At 44.4% G+C, this 23113-nt stretch overlaps 1 protein-coding gene across 3 annotated transcripts in view; it reads right to left on the reverse strand.

The window, feature by feature from the left end:
• The window catches only part of ncapg (non-SMC condensin I complex, subunit G), a 160487-nt gene that overhangs the window by 69469 nt on the left and 67905 nt on the right, over positions 1-23113 (reverse strand). For all 3 annotated transcript variants that reach the window (XM_070870781.1, XM_070870779.1, XM_070870780.1), the window contains exons 12-13: positions 10683-10862; positions 9603-9713 (exon numbers count right to left, since the gene is read on the reverse strand). In XM_070870781.1, the coding sequence (XP_070726882.1) occupies positions 9603-9713; positions 10683-10862 (291 nt within the window). The remainder of the gene's footprint in view (positions 1-9602; positions 9714-10682; positions 10863-23113) is intronic.

Consider the following 23113-nt stretch of genomic DNA (forward strand, 5'->3'; position numbering starts at 1 on the left):
ACGGCCTCTACTTTATTCCACGTTGTTTCTGGTCCTGGATGTCCAGCCCCTGGACCCCCATGAGCTAGCTGCAAGAATTCTGCCCTGCACTGCCCAGGCACGATCCAACTGTCTCCTTTAAATAGCTTTCCCTGCCTTACTGATATGTCTGCAGCTCCCAAAGGTCCCACTACAGACTTCCCGTTTATCTTATCTAATCGCTGCTCCAAGGTCTGCAGCTCGTAGCTGAGCCTGTTTTAAATCAGGCAGCAATGGTACTACTTTGGGCCCCTCTCTGCCTGTTACAGCCATGATCGTCCACAGTGATATGGATCCCAAGGCGTCCCTTCACCTGCCCCTGTTTTGGCCAGTGTGTCAGCTTTTTCATTCCCTTTCCATTTGGGCTTTGTCTTAGAGTGTGCTTTGACCTTTTGGATGTAGTAATCCTTCTGGTCCCTACCCTCGACATCCAAAATGACTTAACAAAGGAGCTGTCACCAACGGCTTTCCATTTGAGGACTTAAACCCTCGCCTAGCCCATATAGCTAAATAGTCTGTACAGGAGTTACAAGTGAACATGGAGTCCAAACATATTGTATAGGGAGTTGGGAATTCACTAGGGTGCATGGCCACATACGCTATAGTTGCCAGTTCAGCCTGCTGTGCACTGGGGAGTTTTATGGCTTTTTTTATCGTTATCTCAGGATCGTAAATCCCACAGCCTGTTTTTCTCTCTCCGTTCGTCACTGAACTCGACCCATCTACAAAAATGTCCCTGCCTGTCAGATGTTCCCCTGCTCGGAATCCCACATCTACATCTCACACTCCTTCCACTGAACACGCGTGAGGTGCCCCCGGATAAACCAGGTTCGGGGCTAGCGTTGGTTCTCCTCGCCTTTCTACCTTCAGGTCTAACGGAGTAAGCAACAATGTCCAGCGGGCAGTCCTGTTACTGCTCACTGTCCCATCTTTCATTCTACTGTCAGGATGTGACAGGTCAGTACAGTAACTATAGCTAACCCGGTGAGCAACCGAAAATGCTTTATTGCCCAAAACGTTGCTAACAGATGTTGCTCGCTATTCGAAAAGCTCTTTTCTCTACTTCTGTGAGAACTCGGGAGGCATAGGCCACTGGTCCCAGCTTGCTGTGTCGCTCCTGGAGTAACACTGCACTCAAGCTGTTACCAGTAGCTGCTACCTCCAGACTAAAGTCCTGGTCCCCATTTATTGTTCCCAACGCTTGTACTATCTCTAACACCTCCTTTAACTGGATGAAAGTTTCCTGACAACTCACTCCATTCCCACTCTACTCCTTTCCTAAGCCTCAACAAAGGAGCTGCTGTGGCTGCATATCCTGCGATAAATTCCCTGCAGTAACCCATTATTTCCAGGAAAGACCTTACTCCAGACACATCCTTAGGAACAGATAGTTCCTGGACTACCTTTCTCAGGCTCTCTCTCCTGCTCTAATGGTCAAACCTAGAAACTGCACTTCCTCTTGGCCTACTTGAGCTTTTTTTGGATTTACCTTAAAACCTGCTTCTTTCAACAAATGCAGCAATTCACTCAATAAAGGCCCATGGTCCTCCGCACTTTCAGAGAACAACAACAGGTCGTCCACATATTGAAGCAACCGATTTGGCTGACTAAAACCTTTTAGTGCCTTGACCATACTCTGGTGAAAGATCGAGGGACTATTGTGAAACCCTTGGGGAAGACATGTCCAGATATACTGGTGACCCTTAAAAGGTGAAGGCAAATTTATACTGGTCCTCCCGTCTCAGGGGAATGGACCAAAACTCATTTGAAATGTCCAACACGGTAAAAGTTGTTGCGGCCACAGGGATACTTCCTATCAAATCTGCTACCACTGCTACCGTGGGCGCACAGGCTGGAAGATTTTTATTCAGGACTCGGTAATCTACCGTGGCCCTCCATGAGTTATCGGCCTTTTTTACTGGCCATAGGGGTGAGTTTACGTGTGGGGCTATGGTCCTCAACAAACCTTGATTCACCAGGGAATTTATAGCAGTTTCCAAATCCCTAGTGACAGTTGTGTACAGACCACCAAACAGTAGTAGTGAGGTTGGGGACAGCATCAAACAAGAAATTAGGGATGCGTGCAATAAAGATACAGCAGTTATCATGGGCGACTTTATTCTACATATTGATTGGGCTAACCAAACTGGTAGCAATGCGGTGGAGGAGGATTTCCTGGAGTGTATTAGGGATGGTTTTCTAGACCAATATGTCAAGGAACTAACTAGAGGGCTCGCCATCCTAGACTGGGTGATGTGTAATGAGAAGAGACTAATTAGCAATCTTGTTGTGCGAGGGTCCTTGGGGAAGAGTGACCATAATATGGTAGAATTCTTTATTAAGATGGAGAGTGACACAGTTAATTTAGAGACTAGGGTGCTGAATTTCAGGAAAGATAACTTCGATGGTAGGAGACGTGAATTGGCTAGAATAGACTGGCGAGTGATACTTAAAGGGGTGACGGTGGATAGGCAATGGCAAACATTTAAAGGTCACATGGATGAACTTCAACAATTGTACATCCCTGTCTGGAGTAAAAATAAAACGGGGAAGGTGGTTCAACCGTGGCTGACAAGGGAAATTATGGATAGTATTAAATCCAAGGAAAAGGCATATAAATTGGCCAGAAAAAGCAGCAAACCTGAGAATTTAATAATATAGCAGAGGAGGACAAAGGGTTTAGTTAGGAGGGGGAAAATAGAGTATGAGAGGAAGCTTGCTGGGAACATAAAAACTGACTGCAAAAGCTTTTATAGCTATGTGAAGAGAAAAAGATTAGTGAAAACAAACGTAGGTCCTTTGCAGTCAGATTCAGGTGAATTTATAATGGGGAACAATGAAATGGCGGACCAGTTAAGCAAATACTTCGGTTCGGTCTTCACGAAGGAAGACACAAATAACCTTCCGGAAATACTAGGGGACCGAGGATCTAGTGAGAAGGAGGAACTGAAGGAAATCCTTATTAGGCGGGAAATTGTGTTAGGGAAATTGATGGGATTGAAGGCCGATAAATCTCCGGGGCCTGATAGTCTGCATCCCAGAGTACTTAAGGAAGTAGCCCTAGAAATAGTGGATGCATTGGTGATCATTTTCCAACAGTCTATTGACTCTGGATCAGTTCCTATGGTCTGGAGGGTAGCTAATGTAACACCACTTTTTAAGAAAGGAGGGAGAAAGAAAACAGGTAATTATAGACCAGTTAGCCTGACATCAGTAGTAGGGAAAATGTTGGAATCAATTATTAAAGATGAAATAGCAGCACATTTGGAAAGCAGTGACAGGATCGGTCCAAGTCAGCATGGATTTATGAAAGGGAAATCACGCTTGACGAATCTTCTAGAATTTTTTTAAGGAGGGAACTGGTAGAGTGGACAAGGGAGAACCAGTGGATGTGATGTATTTGGACTTTCAAAAGGCTTTTGATAAGGTCCCACACAAGAGATTGGTGTGCAAAATTAAAGCATATGGTACTGACGTGGATAGAGAACTGGCTGGCAGACAGGAAGCAGAGAGTCGGGATAAACGGCTCCTTTTCAGAATGGAAGGCAGTGACTAGTGTGGTGCCGCAGGGCTCAGTGCTGGGACCCCAGCTATTTACAATATACATTAATGATTTAGATGAAGGAATTGCATGTAATATCGCCAAGTTTGCAGATGACACTAAGCTGGGTGGCGGTGTGAACTGGGAGGAGGACACTAAGAGGCTGCAGGATGACTTGAACGGGTTAGGTGAGTGGGCAAACGCATGGCAGATGCAGTATAATGTGGATAAATGTGAGGTTATCCACTTTGGTGGCAAAAACACAAAGGTAGATTATCTGAATAGCAGCAGATTAGGAAAAGGGGAGGTGCAATGAGACCTGGATGTCATGGTACATCAGTCATTGAAAGTTGGCATGCAGGTACAGCAGGCGGTGAAGGCAACAAATGGTATGTTGGCCTTCATAGCTAGGGGATTTGAGTAGAGGAGCAGGGAGGTCTTACTGCAGTTGTACAGGGCCTTAGGTGAGGCCTCACCTGGAATATTGTGTTCAGTTTTGGTCTCCTAATCTGAGGAAGGATGTTCTTGCTATTGAGGGAGTGCAGCGAAGGTTCACCAGACTGATTCCCAGGATGGCAGGACTGACATGAGGAGAGACCTGATCGACTGGGCCTGTATTCACTGGAGTTTAGAAGGATGAGAGGGGATCTCATAGAAACATAAAATTCTGACGGGACTGGACAGGTTAGATGCAGGAAGAATGTTCCCGATGTTGGGGAAGTCCAGAATCAGGGGACATAGCCTAAGGATAAAGGGTAAGCCATTTAGGACTGAGATGAGGAGAAACTTCTTCAATCAGAGTTGTTAACCTGTGGAATTCCCTACCGCAGAGAGTTGTTGATGCCAGTTCATTGGATATATTCAAGAGGGAGTTAGATATGACCTTTGCTGCTAAAGGGATCAAGGGGTATGGAGAGAAAGCAGGAAAGGGGTACTGAGGTGAATGATCAGCCTTGATCTTATTGAATGGTGGTGCAGGCTCGAAGGGCCGAATGGCCTACTCCTGCACCTATTTTCTATGTTTCTAGGTTTCTACTTCCCAGAGAAAATAAGACTGTTTCTGGGGCCGTGTCATCGGATCCCCGTCTATCTTCACCTCTACCCCAGTTACTCTCTCGCAATCATTCTTGTGCATTGCAAATGCATCCATATTCTCCCGTACATGCCCTTGATACCTGGTCGGAACGTTATCAACTAATCTTTCTCGGTCATAACTCCCTTTCGGCTTCATCATGCAGGTGCTGCCTTTGTCTGTACTGTCACTGGGAATCAGTACGATCTCACTCATCCTATCTGCATCAATTGCCCCCGATAGACAATTGTTCCTCATATCCACTATGGCATGGTGTTCCAACATGTAGTCGGCCCAGAGAACTCCCAAACCGGACTGTTCCCACTTCATTAAAATGCATTCCCACTTTACGTTAGGTCCTAACTCTATGGTTAAGGGTTTCGACACTGCCCCAGCCTGCTCATTACCCGTAAAGCCTGCCAGTGTAAATGGGACTCCGCTCGACCACAGGGAAGTGGTCGGATTCGGTGAGTGGACAACCGTGCTAGAAATTCCTGTATCTAGCAGATACCTTCCCCAAACTGCTTCCAGCTTCACATCCATACATGGCCTGCCCCACTCATTGTAGATGAGCGGATACAGGTATTTTGGCTGGGTGCAACGTCAAAGTGGGGGCGCCGACGCATTGGGTCCCTTTTCTCCCACTGCTGCGTCCAGCTTTCCTCCATCCGTGCCCAGAACCTGTTGTAATGCGGCCACTAAAACCTGTACTGGGTCGTCTGCTGCCTTCCTTTGGCCTTTTTCTGCCCCGTACCCTGGCTTCCCCCCCTCTCTAGAGGCTACAATCCTTGCTCCAGTGTCCCAACTTCCCACAGTTAAAACATCCTCTGGATCGACCCACATTACCACCCTCTTGTCTCCATCCTCTCTTTGTCCTAATCTCTCCTTTTATTTAGTGCACTTTCCCTTTTAGTTTCTCCTCATCCCCTTGTCTGGACTTAAATGCTATGGTCAATCTTCTCAATGCCCCTGCCTCAGTGTTCTGGAGATTGTCTGGGTCAAACCATGCTTCGACCCTGGCTCTGAGCCGTGGCAATCCGTTAGCCATTATGGTTCTCAGCCAATGGTTTCTGGGTTCCCCTGTAAAGTCTGCCTGTATCAGATTCCCTCCAGTAGCCCTTACATAAATAGGCCACAGTCTGCAAACGTATCGGGTGATTAGTTTACTTGCTGCCTAGTCCATTCTACTTGCCAGAACGGACTACCTTGACTGTACCCTAGCGCTGCCAAGATTTCCTCCTTTAAGCCCTGTGGGGTTCCTCTACCTAACTTGGTGGCTGTCGACAAATTCTGATGTAACTTCCCTTCCAGGGAGAGCAGTGTTAACTTCACTATCTCCTCCTCGCTGTAGTTATTGATACCCCCTATCTGCTCTATTTGGCAAAATGAACGGAAGCATCCCCTCCTTGCTTTACTTTTGCCATACCCGCCAGCATCTCCTGCAGCTGAAGCGGCGTGTATGGGCTCATATAGTCACTCTGTAATGGTACCGGACCACTATTTGATGGGGTTGGGCCGAATTTCTGCTGTCTCAAGGGACACATCGGTTTTGGGGGTCCTGGTGCCTCGGGAGCCGGCCGATGCTCGCTATACTTGGGCCCATTTGTCTGGCTCTTTCCCCTCCGGATCCCAAACGTCCTTGCCTCCTCCTGGTGCCATGAGACAAACCATCCCTTTGGCCCCATCTAACTCTGCCGTTAACTGGTGGATCTTTTCTTTACAAGGTCCGTGATCTGACCTCTCGTAACCCTGTTTCTACGCTACCTTTATGGTATCTTTATCTTTCTTAGCTGTTCTTCTGCCTCTTTGGCTCTCTCCAAGTGCCTTTCACTTTGTTCGACGTATATTTGCTGCTGCCTTTTGTACTTGGTAACCTGGCACTGAAAATATTCAAGATGATATGTGCCATTTCTTCCTTAATACCTTGGGTCCTGCTTTTCTTTCTCAAACCTGCTCATCTCACCTTTTAATTTCTTATTCTCCTCCTCCAACTGTCCTATCTTTTCTCTCAACAGTTGTGTCTGCTTCTGGAGGCACATGGGCCAAATCGCCTTCTCTTTTGACCCTTTGTGATTACTACTAACTGTCCACTCTGCCACCTTTTCCTGCGGATCCCCAGAATGTAGCATTTCTCATGCCATGGCTCTGAAATGTCCAGTTTGTTGCATATATATGCAGTTACCTTAGCCTCCATGGACTTCCTCCGACTGCTCTTAGCCGCTGGCTCTACCGCGTTTTGCTGTGGTGAGTCCATTTCCAGTGCCTCTAGCTGAGAAATTTTCCCTGACTACCTTGGTCTCCCCTGAGACCACCTCGCAGTGACCTGCAGTTACTGTTACTCAGGTTCCTCTCTGTGGCTACCCTAGTCGACCCGAGATTACTCCAGCCTGTCCGAGACGGTTTCTCTCCTCTGGCTGCCCTAGCCGCTCTTGAGATTACCCCTGGCCTCCCCGAGACCCCTTCGCAGACTATCTGCGATTACTTTTGGCCTTTCTCTGTAACTACCCCAGCCAACCGAGATTACTCCAGCCTATCCGAGACGGTTTCTCTCCCCTGACTGCCCGTGAGATTACCTGTGGCCTTCCCGAGACTCCTTCGCAGACTACCCACAATTATTTCTCTCGGTGGCTACCCTAGTCATCAGGATTACTCCAGCCTACCCAAGACTGTTTCCCTCCTTCTCTGGTTGCCCTAGCCGCTCTCGAGATACCTTATTTTCCACGACTACCTTAGCCGACCTGAGACTTAACAAGCCTCCCCAGCGTTTCTTGCCCTTGATTTGTGTCCGCGATCCTATCCCAAACTTCGAGATCCTGCCACGGTTGCCATTTTCTGTAGGGTGTTCGTTTTATACTCTACTTTGATTCGTAGACCTCAGGAATTACAGGAAAGGACTAAAAGCGATGCAAAGTTTAGGCTTAACTCAACTGTCAGTTTTATTACGCAAAAATGAACTAAAAGTTACAGAAGAAGACTTCTGAGAGAATTGACCGAAGACATACAATCACCTGTCCAATTAGTTGCTGTTATCGTAGATTGTAGGTTCTTGGTCGTTGGTTCCATGACCGGTTGTTCCTCTTCGATGTTCCCTCTTCTGGTCATTCTCTTCTCTTCCATTTCTTCCATGTTCGTCCGTTCCTTTTCGTTCGCTCTGAGCTGCTTCCAGCTCGTGCATATATATCCACTTTATGAATAAATGTCCCGCTGAGCTGAGGTTTCCCTTAATGCATCTGGAGCGGTTTCGTTGTTTGTGGCGATCCGTTTGACTGGCTGTGATGATGAGTCTGGATAGCCACAATTTGCTCACGGAGTTGACAGGGCAAAAGCTAATTCCTCATCTTAAGTGCCCCGTTCTCCAAAACTGCACGCCTTGTGGGATCCTTTGTTGTCCTGGTTTCTTGCAGACTTGTAGTCTCTAGAGGGAACTGTTTCTCCTCCTCTGGCCAATCAATCCAAGGGCTCCTCAGTGGGATTGTATCAATTTGATGCATAAACAGGTCTGGCTCTTGACCGCAGAGATTGTTTTTAATTGGTGATGAGTCACCACCTGCCCCAGGCTGGAGACTTTTTCTCCCTTGCCCAGTCAGTCCCAAAAGCTTGTTTTAAACCATTTTTAGTTTGTGGCCTCTTCCTGTGCCTTTTATGAGTGTGTAAACTTTACATCATGCAGCAGATGGCCTCTCTGATCCTAACAGAAGTTGGATTTTGTTTTCCTTGTTATTGTTGCCTACATAATCTGTAGGAAGGTGACCATTTTGATCTTTTCACTCGAGAAGAAAATAGTTGGTGCTGAAGTCCGGAATCTGTCAACAACTTCATGTTTTCAGAGATTTAAAAGTACTGGGGCAAAACTCTAAATTTTTCTTGCCTGATAAATAATTTATTATAACCCAAGTAAATGAAAATGTCTTTAGCTCATGACTTAATCAGTACCTTGTCCATGTATTATCACAATATTCCAAGAAAATCATTCCTCTCAATTTTGGAGGGGCTTCACAATATAGGGAAGAGGGAAAGCAAATGGATAAATCGAATATAACTACCTCACACAGAGGGTTGTGAATTGGTGCAATAGGCTGCCTAGGGAGGTGATCCAAACGGATATCAGCTATTTTAAAAGAGAAGTTGGACAGGCAAATCAATCGAGGGAAAGTTGTGCTGAACTGCGTATTATGTTTTTGAACTCTGGAGCTATCAAGATGGATCGAAATGGTCTTTTTCAGTCCTGTGCATTTATATGTTCCTTTAACAGTACCTCACCTGTGCAGCCAATTAAATCTGATGCCACTCAAACTGTTCAGAACTCTCAGTAGACACATTAATACATTTTTGTACATACATTGGAGAATTCCTTTAAAAAGGAATGAGACTCAGAATTGTAAAATGTTAGTTAAGTAAACATAGCAAAAATCAGTCCTGAAATTGTAGCACACATATACCACTCTTATTGCACAACGGTGAATGTTACAGATGGAGGTGGCAAGCAAAAAGGAACTGAATGTAGCCATACTGGGGGCTCCAATAGGGCAGAGGAGGGTAAAGTAATGGTACTTCCAACTTAAATCTCATTAAAAAGGCAAACATCTTTCTGGTAATGCAGTCTTTGAAGTCAAGGCAGCTCAGTCCTATTGACTGGGGGTTTCCTGTTTAAACTTTCGAGTTTGGAAAGGGTTGTTTTTAGCATTGTTGAATAAATCCCAAATCAGAACACCAAGGCCTGTTGGTACCAGCAACTTTAAATATATATAAATTAATGGGAACATGGATTTAAACTTTGTATGTGTCCCCCGCCCCCACCATGTCTCCATGGTGTACACAATGTGGCCCACAAAGACGAAAATAGTTGTGCACCTTGACGGAAAATAAAGACACTCCCTATAATAGTTAAAATACACTAATTCCTTTGCATAGACATAAGTTTATAAATTAGGTTACAGTGAAGAAACAAAGTAGTAAATGTGAAAGCCATACCAAAGCCTCTGTGATTCCATTCAGAATTGGACCCATTCCCTTTGTAACAGCCATCTGTTTGAGAAGCTCATAGCACATGATCAGGCATTTTAACATGGTTTCAGGATCGTCCTTTTTTTATTCAAAAAGAGAAAATACAAGTGAAAAAATATTATTCAATGAAAAGTCAGAAGATAAGCAACATATAGATAACAAACCAGCCTTTCAAGTTTGATGTGAAGCTGGTACCATACTCTAAATAATAAACTTATTCACCTCCACTGTCACTATAGTTATCAAATATATGTAACATAGCTTAGTTTAGCTAGATGAACACAATTATTTGTTATAAGCCATTCATTGAGAAACTAATAAGAAACTATTTTCTGGTCCTATTAAAAAAAATATACAGAATACGTTTTCAATGATCATAAAGCAGCTTTTACAGAACTTGACAACACAGTAGATCAGAAAATTTGAAACTAGCCCAGTGATGGGATGAAAGTCTCTTCCGTCTGCTGACTACAAGGGTGATAAAGGCTTGGGTGCAATGCCACAAAACAAAAATTGCTCATAAAAGCAGTGTTAACTGGTAGTGCCTTTTATAATGGCTATTAAAAATAACTGGTGCAGAAACTGGAAAATTAATTTAGTACAATGACAGGCCGGGGGTGGGGGGAAGGAACACTTTAACGATGGGATACAGTAGCAGCTTTATGCTGTATACGGCTAGTGCTACATCTGACCTGGGAATGCTTAACACAAGGCACCTAAAGTGCAAAAGTGTTCCATTGAGCACTGATTGCAACCTTGATGAGCGATTTTTTTTTCAGTTAACAAATGGATTTTTTTTTTAGGATTGTAACTGAATTTAAATACAATGCATTAATTCATCCCCCCCTCAACCAAGAACACAGTTGTGTGGGGAAGGGGAAGCACGGTAAAAGACAGGGAACTATCATCAGGAGAAGGTAATTAATGTCACTAAAATTTCAATAATTATAAGTACATTGTATATAGGTATTTATACATGCTCAACTAGCATCAAGATGACTATTGCTAATTACTAACATTTTCTTTATATCTAACAAAAAAATATACCTTTTCAATGCAAACTTCTTTGAATTCTGGTTGCTCAGTTGCCTTTATCATCTCAGTTTTGCAATTTTCTAATTCTTCAATTTTCTGCTTCAGCTCTGAAGCATGAATGAAGTCTTGGCAAGCTATACTCTCCTCCAGTGCTTGCTTTGTTTCTATCAGTTGAACTTTGATATTGGCAAGCTACAAAACAATAAAGCATAGTGGAAAATGGTTGTATGCAACACAAATGCCCCAAAAACCACACTATTACTGCAGTGATAGCTATTCAGTAGATGTATTTATTCAGTAGGTCGAGGGCCCTGGGGCAGCACAGCACGGGCCAGCCCACACTGCGATGTGTGCGTGCACTAGGTCCATGCAGCAGAGCTGGTCTCCAGTCGCCTTGGTCAATCCTTGCCACTGGACCAAGACCTAGCTCTGTCAAGCCCGTGTGGTGGCTGGTGCGCAACGACCACCACACTTTAAAAAAACCCACACACAGGCATCTTCCACTCTTTAACATGTAGTTCGGGACTGGGAATATCAGGTCCTCCTTTGAAATACCTGTGAACTCATCCCTTTTTGGTGTGGAAGCAAGTCATCCTCCATATGAGGGACCACCGAAGGGGAGTTTTCTTGACAAAATTATGCTTCAACTTAGTCTTGTTTTGTAAGCACCTCCAATGTACTGAAATTGCAATGGCATCCAAAGAGGCCCCACAAATTATTATATTGGCTTTAATGGCTGACTTTTCCTTAACAAGCAAATCTGTAATATGAAAAGCAGGTGAGGTTCAAATATTATATTGGAAACATTATTTCATAACAAATTTGATTATACAGAATTTATTCAGGATATAGAACCATAAAAATTTATAGCACAGGAGGCCATCATTCAGCCCATTATGTCTATGATGGCTCTTTGCGAGAGCAATCCAAAATTAATCCCATTGCTTTGCTCTGTCCCCATAATCCTTAATTTTCCTCTGCTTCAAATTGTTATCCTCTTTTCTCTTCAAAGACACAATGGTCTCTGCCTCAAGCAATCCTTGTAGCAAAGCATTCCATGTTACAACAACCCTCTGAGTAAAAACATTTCTCCCACTCCCTTAGTGACCATTTTAAATTGATGATCTATTTATGACACGAAGGAAATAAATAGTCTTTCCCCACTCACCTCATAAAATTAGTTCATCAAACTTCAATCAAATTTCCTCTTTGTCGTCTCTGCTCCAGTTGAAATAGTCCAGCATCTCAAGTCTTTCCTCATAGTTTTCCATCCCTGGCGGCATCCTGGTAAATCAATTCTGTACGCTCACTATGGTTTTAATGTCCTTTCTATAATAGGCCGCTCAAAACTGAATACAGTACTCTAACTGTGCACTAACCTCATCATGATTTATTTATTTTTTACACTTTATGCTCTCATTTATAAATCCCAAAATGCTTTTGGACTTTTCTTATGACTTCATCTATTTGCACTGGTCTCTTTGCTCATCCATTCCCTTCAGCATTTTACTATTAAGTGTTTACCCCATTCCTTGTGTTTCCTCTCAAAATGTCTAACTTCACACTTCTCTACATTAAACTGTACCTGCCACCTATCTGCCCATTCGTTACCCTATTCATATTCCTCCTGAAGTATTTTGCAATCCATTTCGCCATATCCAATTATTTTGCCTTGTTGGAAAATTTCAATATTGTGCTCCCTATGCCAAAGTCCAAAACATATACATGAACACGAAGAACAAAAGTGGATCCATACCAACCCCTGGGGTACACCACTTTCAACCCTTCTCCAATCTGACCAACACCTATTCACTAACCCTTTATTTCCTGTCCATCAACCAGCTGTCTATCAATGCTGCTACAATTGCTCCTATATTAAGCACCTGAACTTCTGTAATAAGATACGTCATGAAAACACGTTTTGAAAAATACATATCCATTACATCTACCATATTGGTCACTTTTACAAAAATAAAACTCAAATTTGTCAAACACAACTTTCCTTTAACAAATTCATGCCGATTGTCCTTAATTAACCCATCCATTTATAAATATTCAATATTATCTTAAATGATTGTGGATTCTAAGAGTTTGCCTACAACTAACTGGTCTATAGTTTAGCCTCAGTGGGAGTTCAACCGTAGAGCTTGACGATGTCATTGGACAAGATTCTTTTTTGCCCTAAAATTAATACTTGTGTGAAGCGAGCAAGAGGTGCTTGTTTCTTGTGAGAGTCTGGTGCTAGTGGGAGTTCAGGCTAATACAATCTATATTTTATTTTAAATTAGATACAAAGGTTTAGCAGTGCAGGGAGCCTCCGTGAAGTGTGTGTCCGATATGTGGGACATTATGGATCCTTGTTGTATCCAGGAGCAGCACATTTGCTTAAGTGTTGGGCAATTTAGCCTCTCGAACAGAGGATTTTTGTACTGAAGCGGCAATTGACCATACTCCACAGCAATGAGAGGATGAGGAGAATCTGAATCATACTCTCCAGAATATGATCATCCAAGAGGTAGTGCTAAACAGCCAACACACAACAGTCAAATAAAAAGAGAAAAGTTGATGACCATATGCAGGAGAGCAAAGGGAGTCAGAATTCGCAGGTTACGGGAACTGTTCAACAGATACAGTGCTGGATAAGTGCAAGGCGGACAGTGACAATGATTCAGAGGAGGGTGGTTCATAGAAACATAGAAAATAGGTGCAGGAGCAGGCCATTCGGTCCTTCGAGCCTGCACAGCCATTCAATATCATGGCTGATCATGTAACCTCAGTACCCCACTCCTGCCTTCTCTCCGTTCCCCTGATCCCTTTAGCCATAAGGACCATATCTAACTCCCTTCTGAGTATGTCCAATGAACTGGACTCCACAACTTTCTGTGGCAGGGAATTACAGAGGTTCACAACTCTGGGTGAAACAGTTTCTCCTCATCTCGGTCCTATATGGCTTACCAATTATCTTTAGACTGTGACCCCTGGTTCTAGACTTCCCCAACATCGGGAACATTCTTCCTGCATCTAACCTGTCCAGTCCCGTCAGAATTTTATAAGTTTCTATGAGATCCCCTCGCATTCTTCTAAATTCCAGTGAGTATAAGCCTAGCCGATCCAGTCTTTCTTCATATGTCAGTCCTGCCATCCCGGGAATCAGACTGGTGAACCTTCGCTGCACTCCCTCAATAGCAAGTACGTCCTTCCTCAGATTAGGAGACCAAAACTGAACACAATATTCCAGGTGTGGTCTCACCAAGGCCCTGTACAACTCCAGTAAGACCTCCCTGCTCCTATACTCAAATCCCCTTGCTATGAAGGCCTGCATGCCATTTGCTTTCTTTACTGCCTGCTGTACCTGCATGCCTACCTTCAATGACTTATGTACCATGACACCCAGGTCTTGTTGCACCTCCCCTTTTACTAATCTGTTACCATTCAGATAATATTCTGCCTTCCTGTTTTTAGAAAACATAGAAAAACATAGAAAATAGGTGCAGGAGCAGGCCATTCAGCCCTTCTAGCCTGCACCGCCATTCAATGAGTTCATGGCTGAACATGAAACTTCAGTACCCCCTTCCTGCTTTCTCGCCATACCCCTTGATCCCCCGAGTAGTAAGGACTTCATCTAACTCCCTTTTGAATATATTTAGTGAATTGGCCCCAACCACTTTCTGTGGCAGAGAATTCCACAGGTTCACCACTCTCTGGGTGAAGAAGTCTCTCCTCATCTCGGTCCTAAATGGCTTACCCCTTATCCTTAGACTGTGACCCCTGGTTCTGGACTTCCCCAACATTGGGAACATTCTTCCTGCATGTAACCTGTCTAAACCCGTCAGGATTTTAAACGTTTCTATGAGGTCCCCTCTCATTCTTCTGAACTCCAGTGAATACAAGCCCAGTTGATCCAGTCTTTCTTGATAGGTCAGTCCCACCATCCCGGGAATCAGTCTGGTGAATCTTCGCTGCACTCCCTCAATAGCAAGAATGTCCTTCCTCAAGTTAGGAGACCAAAATTGTACACAATACTCCAGGTGTGGCCTCACCAAGGCCCTGTACAACTGTAGCAACACCTCCCTGCCCTTGTACTCAAATCCCCTCGCTATGAAGGCCAACATGCCATTTGCTTTCTTAACCGCCTGCTGTACCTGCATGCCAACCTTCAATGACTGATGTACCATGACACCCAGGTCTCGTTGCACCTTCCCTTTTCCTAATCTATCACCATTCAGATAATAGTCTGTCTCTCTGTTTTTACCACCAAAGTGGATAACCTCACATATATCCACATTATACTTCATCTGCCATGCATTTGCCCACTCACCTAACCTATCCAAGTCACTCTGCAGCCTCATAGAATCCTCCTCACAGCTCACACTGCCACCCAACTTAGTGTCATCCGCAAATTTGGAGATACTACATTTAATCCCCTCGTCTAAATCATTAATGTACAATGTAAACAGCTGGGGCCCCAGCACAGAACCTTGCGGTACCCCACTAGTCACTGCCTGCCATTCTGAAAAGTACCCATTTACTCCTACTCTTTGCTTCCTGTCTGACAACCAGTTCTCAATCCACGTCAGCACACTACCCCCAATCCCATGTGCTTTAACTTTGCACATTACTCTCTTGTGTGGGACCTTGTCGAAAGCCTTCTGAAAGTCCAAATATACCACATCAACTGGTTCTCCTTTGTCCACTTTGCTGGAAACATCCTCAAAAAATTCCAGAAGATTTGTCAAACATGATTTCCCCTTCACAAATCCATGCTGACTTGGACCTATCATGTCACCATTTTCCAAATGCGCTGCTATGACATCCTTAATAATTGATTCCATCATTTTACCCACTAATGAGGTCAGGCTGACCGGTCTATAATTCCGTTTTCTGTCTCCCTCCTTTTTTAAAAAGTGGGGTTACATTGGCTACCCTCCATTCGATAGGAACTGATCCAGAGTCAATGGAATGTTGGAAAATGACTCTCAATGCATCCGCTATTTCCAAGGCCACCTCCTTAAGTACTCTGGGATGCAGTCCATCAGGCCCTGGGGATTTATCGGCCTTCAATCCATCAATTTCCCCAACACAATTTCCCGACTAATAAAGATTTCCCTCAGTTCCTCCTCCCTACTAGACCCTCTGACCCCTTTTATATCCGGAAGGTTGTTTGCGTCCTCCTTAGTGAATACTGAACCAAAGTACTTGTTCAATTGGTCTGCCATTTCTTTGTTCCCTGTTATGACTTCCCCTGATTCTGACTGCAGGGGACCTACGTTTGTCTTTACTAACCTTTTTCTCTTTACATACCTATAGAAACTTTTGCAATCCGTCTTAATGTTCCCTGCAAGCTTCTTCTCGTACTCCATTTTCCCTGCCCTAATCACACCCTTTGTCCTCTTTCTGCTGAATTCTAAATTTCTCCCAGTCCCCAGGTTCGCTGCTATTTCTGGCCAATTTGTATGCCACTTCCTTGGCTTTAATACTATCCCTGATTTCCCTAGATAGCCACGGTTGAGCCACCTTCCCTTTTTTATTTTTACGCCAGACAGGAATGTACAATTGTTGTAATTCATCCATGCGGTCTCTAAATGTCTGCCATTGCCCATCCACAGTCAACCCCTTAAGTATCATTCGCCAATCTATCCTAGCCAATTCACGCCTCATACCTTCAAAGTTACCCTTCTTTAAGTTCTGGACCATGGTCTCTGAATTAACTGTATCATTCTCCATCCTAATGCAGAATTCCACCATATCATGGTCACTCTTCCCCAAGGGGCCCCATACAGATTGCTAATTAATCCTCTCTCATTACACAACACCCAGTCTAAGATGGCCTCCCCCCTAGTTGGTTCCTCGACATATTGGTCTGGAAAACCATCCCTTATGCACTCCAGGAAATCCTCCTCCAACGTATTGCTTCCAGTTTGGCTAGCCCAATCTATGTGCATATTAAAGTCACCCATTATAACTGCTGCACCTTTATTGCATGCACCCCTAATTTCCTGTTGATGCCCTCCCCAACATCACTGCTACTGTTTGGAGGTCTGTATATAACTCCCACTAACGTTTTTTGACCTTTGGTGTTCTGCAGCTCTACCCATATAGATTCCACATCATCCAAGCTAATGTCTTTCCTAACTATTGCATTAATCTCCTCTTTAACCAGCAATGCTACCCCACCTTTTGTTCTATTCTTCCTGAATGTTGAATACCCCTGGATGTTGAGTTCCCAGCCCTGATCATCCTGGAGCCACGTCTCCGTAATCCCAATCACATCATATTTGTTAACATCTATTTGCACAGTTAATTCATCCACCTTATTGCGGATACTCCTTGCATTAAGACACAAAGCCTTCAGGCTTGTTTTTTTAACACCCTTTGTCCTTTTAGAATTCTGCCGCACAGTGGCCCTTCCTGTTCCCCGCCCCGGGCCTCTCCGCCCCCCCAACCCCCCCCATCTCCCCTCCGTCTCCTGCCTCTGCCTCCCTTTTGTCTCCCTGCATTGGTTCCCATCCCCCTGCCATATTAGTTTAACTCCTCCCCAACAGCACTAGCAAACACTCCCCCTAGGACATTGGTTCCGGTCCTGCCCAGGTGCAGACCATCCGGTTTGTACTGGTCCCATCTCCCCCAGAACCGGTTCCAATGCCCCAGGAATTTGAATCCCTCCCTGCTGCACCACTGCTCAAGCCACGTATTCATCTGCGCTATCCTGAGATTCCTACTCTGACTAGCACGTGGCACTGGTAGCAATCCCGAGATTACTACTTTTGAGGTCCTACTTTTTAATTTAGCTCCTAGCTCCTTAAATTCGTTTCGTAGGACCTCATCCCTTTTTTTTTACCTATGTCGTTGGTACCAATGTGCACCACGACAACTGGCTGTTCTCCCTCCCATTTCAGAATGTCCTGCACCCGCTCCGAGACATCCTTGACCCTTGCACCAGGGAGGCAACATACCATCCTGGAGTCTCGATTGCGGCCGCAGAAACGCCTATCTTTTCGCATCACAATTGAATCCCCAAATGTGCTATTTAAATATCTGCCACATCCCTGTCTGGCGTAAGAATACAAAGGTAAGGTGGCTCAACAGTAGCTAACAAGGGAAATTAAGGATAGTGTTAAATCCAAGGAAGAGTCATATAAATTGGCCAGAAAAAGCAGCAAACCTGAGGACTAGGAGAAATTTAGAATTCAGCAGAGGGAGGACTAAGGGTTTAATTAGGAGGGGGAAAATCGAGTATGCGAGTAAGCTTGCAGGGATCATAAAAACTGACTGCAAAAGCTTCTATAGATAGGTGAAGAGAAAAAGATTAGTGAAGACTAATGTAGGTCCCTTGCAGTCAGAATCAGGTGAATTCATAATGGGGAACAAAGAAATGGCAGACCAATTGAACAAATACTTTGGTTCTGTCTTCACTAAGGAAGACACGAATAACCTCTTGAAAATACTAGGGGACCGAGGGTCTAGCGAGAAGGGGGAACTGAGGGAAATCCTTATTAATCAGGAAATGGTGTTGGGGAAATTGAAGGGACTGAAGGCCGATAATCCCAAAGGGCCTGATAGTCTGCATCCCAGAGTATTTAAGGGAGTGGCCCTCGAAATAATGGATGCATTGGTGGTCATTTTCCAACATTCCATGGACTCTGGTTCAGTTCCTATGGATTGGAGGGTAGCTAATATAACGGCACTTTTTAAAAAAGGAGGGCGAGAGAAAACACAGAATTATAGACCGGTTAAGCCTGACATCGGTGGTGGGGAAAATGCTGGAGTCAATTATTAAACGTGCAATAGCAGCGCATTTGGAAAGCAGTGACAGGATCGGTCCAAGTCAGCATGGATTTATGAAAGGGAAATCATGTTTGACAAATTTTCTCGAATTTTTTGAGGATTTAACTAGTAGAGTGGACAAGGGAGAACCAGTGGATGTGGTGTATTTGGACTTTCAAAAGGCTTTTGGCAAGGTCCCACACAAGAGATTATTGTGCAAAATTAAGGCACATGGTATTGAGGGTAATTTATTGATGTGAATAGAGAACTGGTTGGCAGACAGGAAGCAAAGAGTGGGAATAAACGGGTCCTTTTCAGAATGGCAGGCAGTGACTAGTGTGGTGCTGCAGGGTTCAGTGCTGGGACCCCAGCTATTTACAATATACATTAATGATTTAGACGAAGGAATTGAATGTAATATCTGCAAGCTTGCAGATGACACTAAGCTGGGTCGCAGTGCGAGCTGCAAGGAGGATGCTAAGAGGCTGCAGGGTGACTTGGACAGGTTAGGTGAATGGGCAAATGCATGGCAGTTGCACTATAATGTGGATAAATGTGAGGTTTAGTGGCAAAAATTTAAATTTGGTGGTCTGTACACAACTCCTACCAATGTTTTCTGCCCTTTGGTGTTCTGTAGCTCTACCCATATAGATTCCACATCATCCACGCTAATGTCCTTCCTTACTATTGCGTTAATCTCCTCTTTAACCAGTAACGCTACCCCACCTCCTTTTCCTTCCTGTCTGTCCTTCCTGAAGATTGAATACCCCTGGATGTTGAGTTCCCAGCCTTGGTTACCCTGGAGCCATGTCTCCGTAATCCCAATTACATTATATCCATTAACAGCTATCTGCGCAGTCAATTCATCCGCATTGAGACTCAGAGCCTTCAGGCTTGTTTTTTTTTTTAAAAACACTCTTTGTCCTTTTAGAATTATGTTGTAATGTGGCCCTTTTTGATTTTTGCCCTTGATTTCTCTGCCCTCCAATTTTACTTTTCTCCTTCCTACCTTTTGCTTCTGCCCCCTTTTTACTTCCCTCTGCCTCCCTGCATAGATTCCCACCCCCCTGCCATTTTAGTTTAAACCCTCCTCAACAGCACTAGCAAACACTCCGCCTAGGACATTGGTTCCGGTCCTGCCCAGGTGCAGACCGTCCAGTTTGTACTGGTCCCATCTCCCCCAGAACCGGTTCCAATGCCCCAGGAATTTGAATCCCTCCCTGCTGCACCACTGCTCAAGCCACGTATTCATCTGCGCTATCCTGAGATTCCTACTCTGACTAGCACGTGGCACTGGTAGCAATCCCGAGATTACTACTTTTGAGGTCCTACTTTTTAATTTAGCTCCTAGCTCCTTAAATTCGTTTCGTAGGACCTCATCCCTTTTTTTTTACCTATGTCGTTGGTACCAATGTGCACCACGACAACTGGCTGTTCTCCCTCCCATTTCAGAATGTCCTGCACCCGCTCCGAGACATCCTTGACCCTTGCACCAGGGAGGCAACATACCATCCTGGAGTCTCGATTGCGGCCGCAGAAACGCCTATCTTTTCGCATCACAATTGAATCCCCAAATGTGCTATTTAAATATCTGCCACATCCCTGTCTGGCGTAAGAATACAAAGGTAAGGTGGCTCAACAGTAGCTAACAAGGGAAATTAAGGATAGTGTTAAATCCAAGGAAGAGTCATATAAATTGGCCAGAAAAAGCAGCAAACCTGAGGACTAGGAGAAATTTAGAATTCAGCAGAGGGAGGACTAAGGGTTTAATTAGGAGGGGGAAAATCGAGTATGCGAGTAAGCTTGCAGGGATCATAAAAACTGACTGCAAAAGCTTCTATAGATAGGTGAAGAGAAAAAGATTAGTGAAGACTAATGTAGGTCCCTTGCAGTCAGAATCAGGTGAATTCATAATGGGGAACAAAGAAATGGCAGACCAATTGAACAAATACTTTGGTTCTGTCTTCACTAAGGAAGACACGAATAACCTCTTGAAAATACTAGGGGACCGAGGGTCTAGCGAGAAGGGGGAACTGAGGGAAATCCTTATTAATCAGGAAATGGTGTTGGGGAAATTGAAGGGACTGAAGGCCGATAATCCCAAAGGGCCTGATAGTCTGCATCCCAGAGTATTTAAGGGAGTGGCCCTCGAAATAATGGATGCATTGGTGGTCATTTTCCAACATTCCATGGACTCTGGTTCAGTTCCTATGGATTGGAGGGTAGCTAATATAACGGCACTTTTTAAAAAAGGAGGGCGAGAGAAAACACAGAATTATAGACCGGTTAAGCCTGACATCGGTGGTGGGGAAAATGCTGGAGTCAATTATTAAACGTGCAATAGCAGCGCATTTGGAAAGCAGTGACAGGATCGGTCCAAGTCAGCATGGATTTATGAAAGGGAAATCATGTTTGACAAATTTTCTCGAATTTTTTGAGGATTTAACTAGTAGAGTGGACAAGGGAGAACCAGTGGATGTGGTGTATTTGGACTTTCAAAAGGCTTTTGGCAAGGTCCCACACAAGAGATTATTGTGCAAAATTAAGGCACATGGTATTGAGGGTAATTTATTGATGTGAATAGAGAACTGGTTGGCAGACAGGAAGCAAAGAGTGGGAATAAACGGGTCCTTTTCAGAATGGCAGGCAGTGACTAGTGTGGTGCTGCAGGGTTCAGTGCTGGGACCCCAGCTATTTACAATATACATTAATGATTTAGACGAAGGAATTGAATGTAATATCTGCAAGCTTGCAGATGACACTAAGCTGGGTCGCAGTGCGAGCTGCAAGGAGGATGCTAAGAGGCTGCAGGGTGACTTGGACAGGTTAGGTGAATGGGCAAATGCATGGCAGTTGCACTATAATGTGGATAAATGTGAGGTTTAGTGGCAAAAATTTAAATTTGGTGGTCTGTACACAACTCCTACCAATGTTTTCTGCCCTTTGGTGTTCTGTAGCTCTACCCATATAGATTCCACATCATCCACGCTAATGTCCTTCCTTACTATTGCGTTAATCTCCTCTTTAACCAGTAACGCTACCCCACCTCCTTTTCCTTCCTGTCTGTCCTTCCTGAAGATTGAATACCCCTGGATGTTGAGTTCCCAGCCTTGGTTACCCTGGAGCCATGTCTCCGTAATCCCAATTACATTATATCCATTAACAGCTATCTGCGCAGTCAATTCATCCGCATTGAGACTCAGAGCCTTCAGGCTTGTTTTTTTTTTTAAAAACACTCTTTGTCCTTTTAGAATTATGTTGTAATGTGGCCCTTTTTGATTTTTGCCCTTGATTTCTCTGCCCTCCAATTTTACTTTTCTCCTTCCTACCTTTTGCTTCTGCCCCCTTTTTACTTCCCTCTGCCTCCCTGCATAGATTCCCACCCCCCTGCCATTTTAGTTTAAACCCTCCTCAACAGCACTAGCAAACACTCCGCCTAGGACATTGGTTCCGGTCCTGCCCAGGTGCAGACCGTCCAGTTTGTACTGGTCCCATCTCCCCCAGAACCGGTTCCAATGTCCCAGGAATTTGAATCCCTCCCCCTTGCACCATTCCTCAAACTACGTATTCATCTGAGCTATCCTGCAATTCCTACTCTTCCTGCTACTACAATGTGGCAGCAGGAAGCAAAAAACTTTCCGAAAGGGTGATACAGGTACCGTGCAAAAAAGGATAATCACAGTAGTGGGGGAATCTATAATCAGTTGTACAGATGGTCTTTTTTGCAGATGTAACTGGAAGTACCAAATGTTTTACTGTCTCACTGGTGCTAGGGTGTTGGTGCAAGTGGAGAATGCCTTCATTCTTATTTAAAGGCTTTTGCTCACACCACTTGCTTACAGACATGTGGGCTCTACTGGAATTCTCCCTCGTGCTCGAGTATGTTAAGGAGAGCGAGCGGAGGCATCGAAGAATATGAGAAGATACATGCAGAGGGAGGAGGAGGGCTCTCAACAGGAGGCCTTACCCACCTAGGGTCTTCCGAGAGCACTTCTCTAATATCCACTTGTGAGGAGCAGTGTATTAGGAGGCTCTGCTTCACCAAGGAAGTGGTCACAAAACTCTGCCACCTCCTGCAAACAGAACTGCAGCCTGAGAGCAGGGCGACCACTGTTCTCCCAGTGGCTGTCAAGATCATCGTGGCCATCAATTTCTTTGCCAGCAGATTCTTCCAGTTTGCAGCAGGAAATATAGCTAACATCTTGCAGTTCGTCATCCATCACTGCATTCAGGAAGTGAGAGGCCCTCTACACCAGGAGAAGGAACTTTGAGCTAGAATTTCCACAAGATCCGCCACCGCCGGATTGCTGCCCAAAAACCCACTAAAATTATTAAATTAACACTGGCGGAAAATTGATCAAAAAAATGAAAAAATTCTACCCGGTGGGAAAAATGGGTCTTACACGCGAATTCTCAGTGGAAAACGCGATCCTGGGCAAATTGGGCAGTACTTACTCAAATTTAGTCTGAGGCTGCGGGTTGGGGCTAAGGTCGGGGGGGAAAACACAAGAAATATTTTTCCAAAAAACAAAAAATTAAAAAAATTGGAACACATTCTCAGGAGCCTTTTCCACTTGATCACTGTAAAAGAATTTTTTAAAAAAACTTTAACTTAGCTTTTTTTGCAGGGCTTCATACCTATCGTCCAGCTCCGGTTGGATTCTCGTGGGCGGTTTCCT

The sequence above is a fragment of the Pristiophorus japonicus genome, chromosome 2 (genome assembly GCF_044704955.1).
Source record: "Pristiophorus japonicus isolate sPriJap1 chromosome 2, sPriJap1.hap1, whole genome shotgun sequence".
NCBI lineage: Eukaryota > Metazoa > Chordata > Chondrichthyes > Pristiophoridae > Pristiophorus > Pristiophorus japonicus.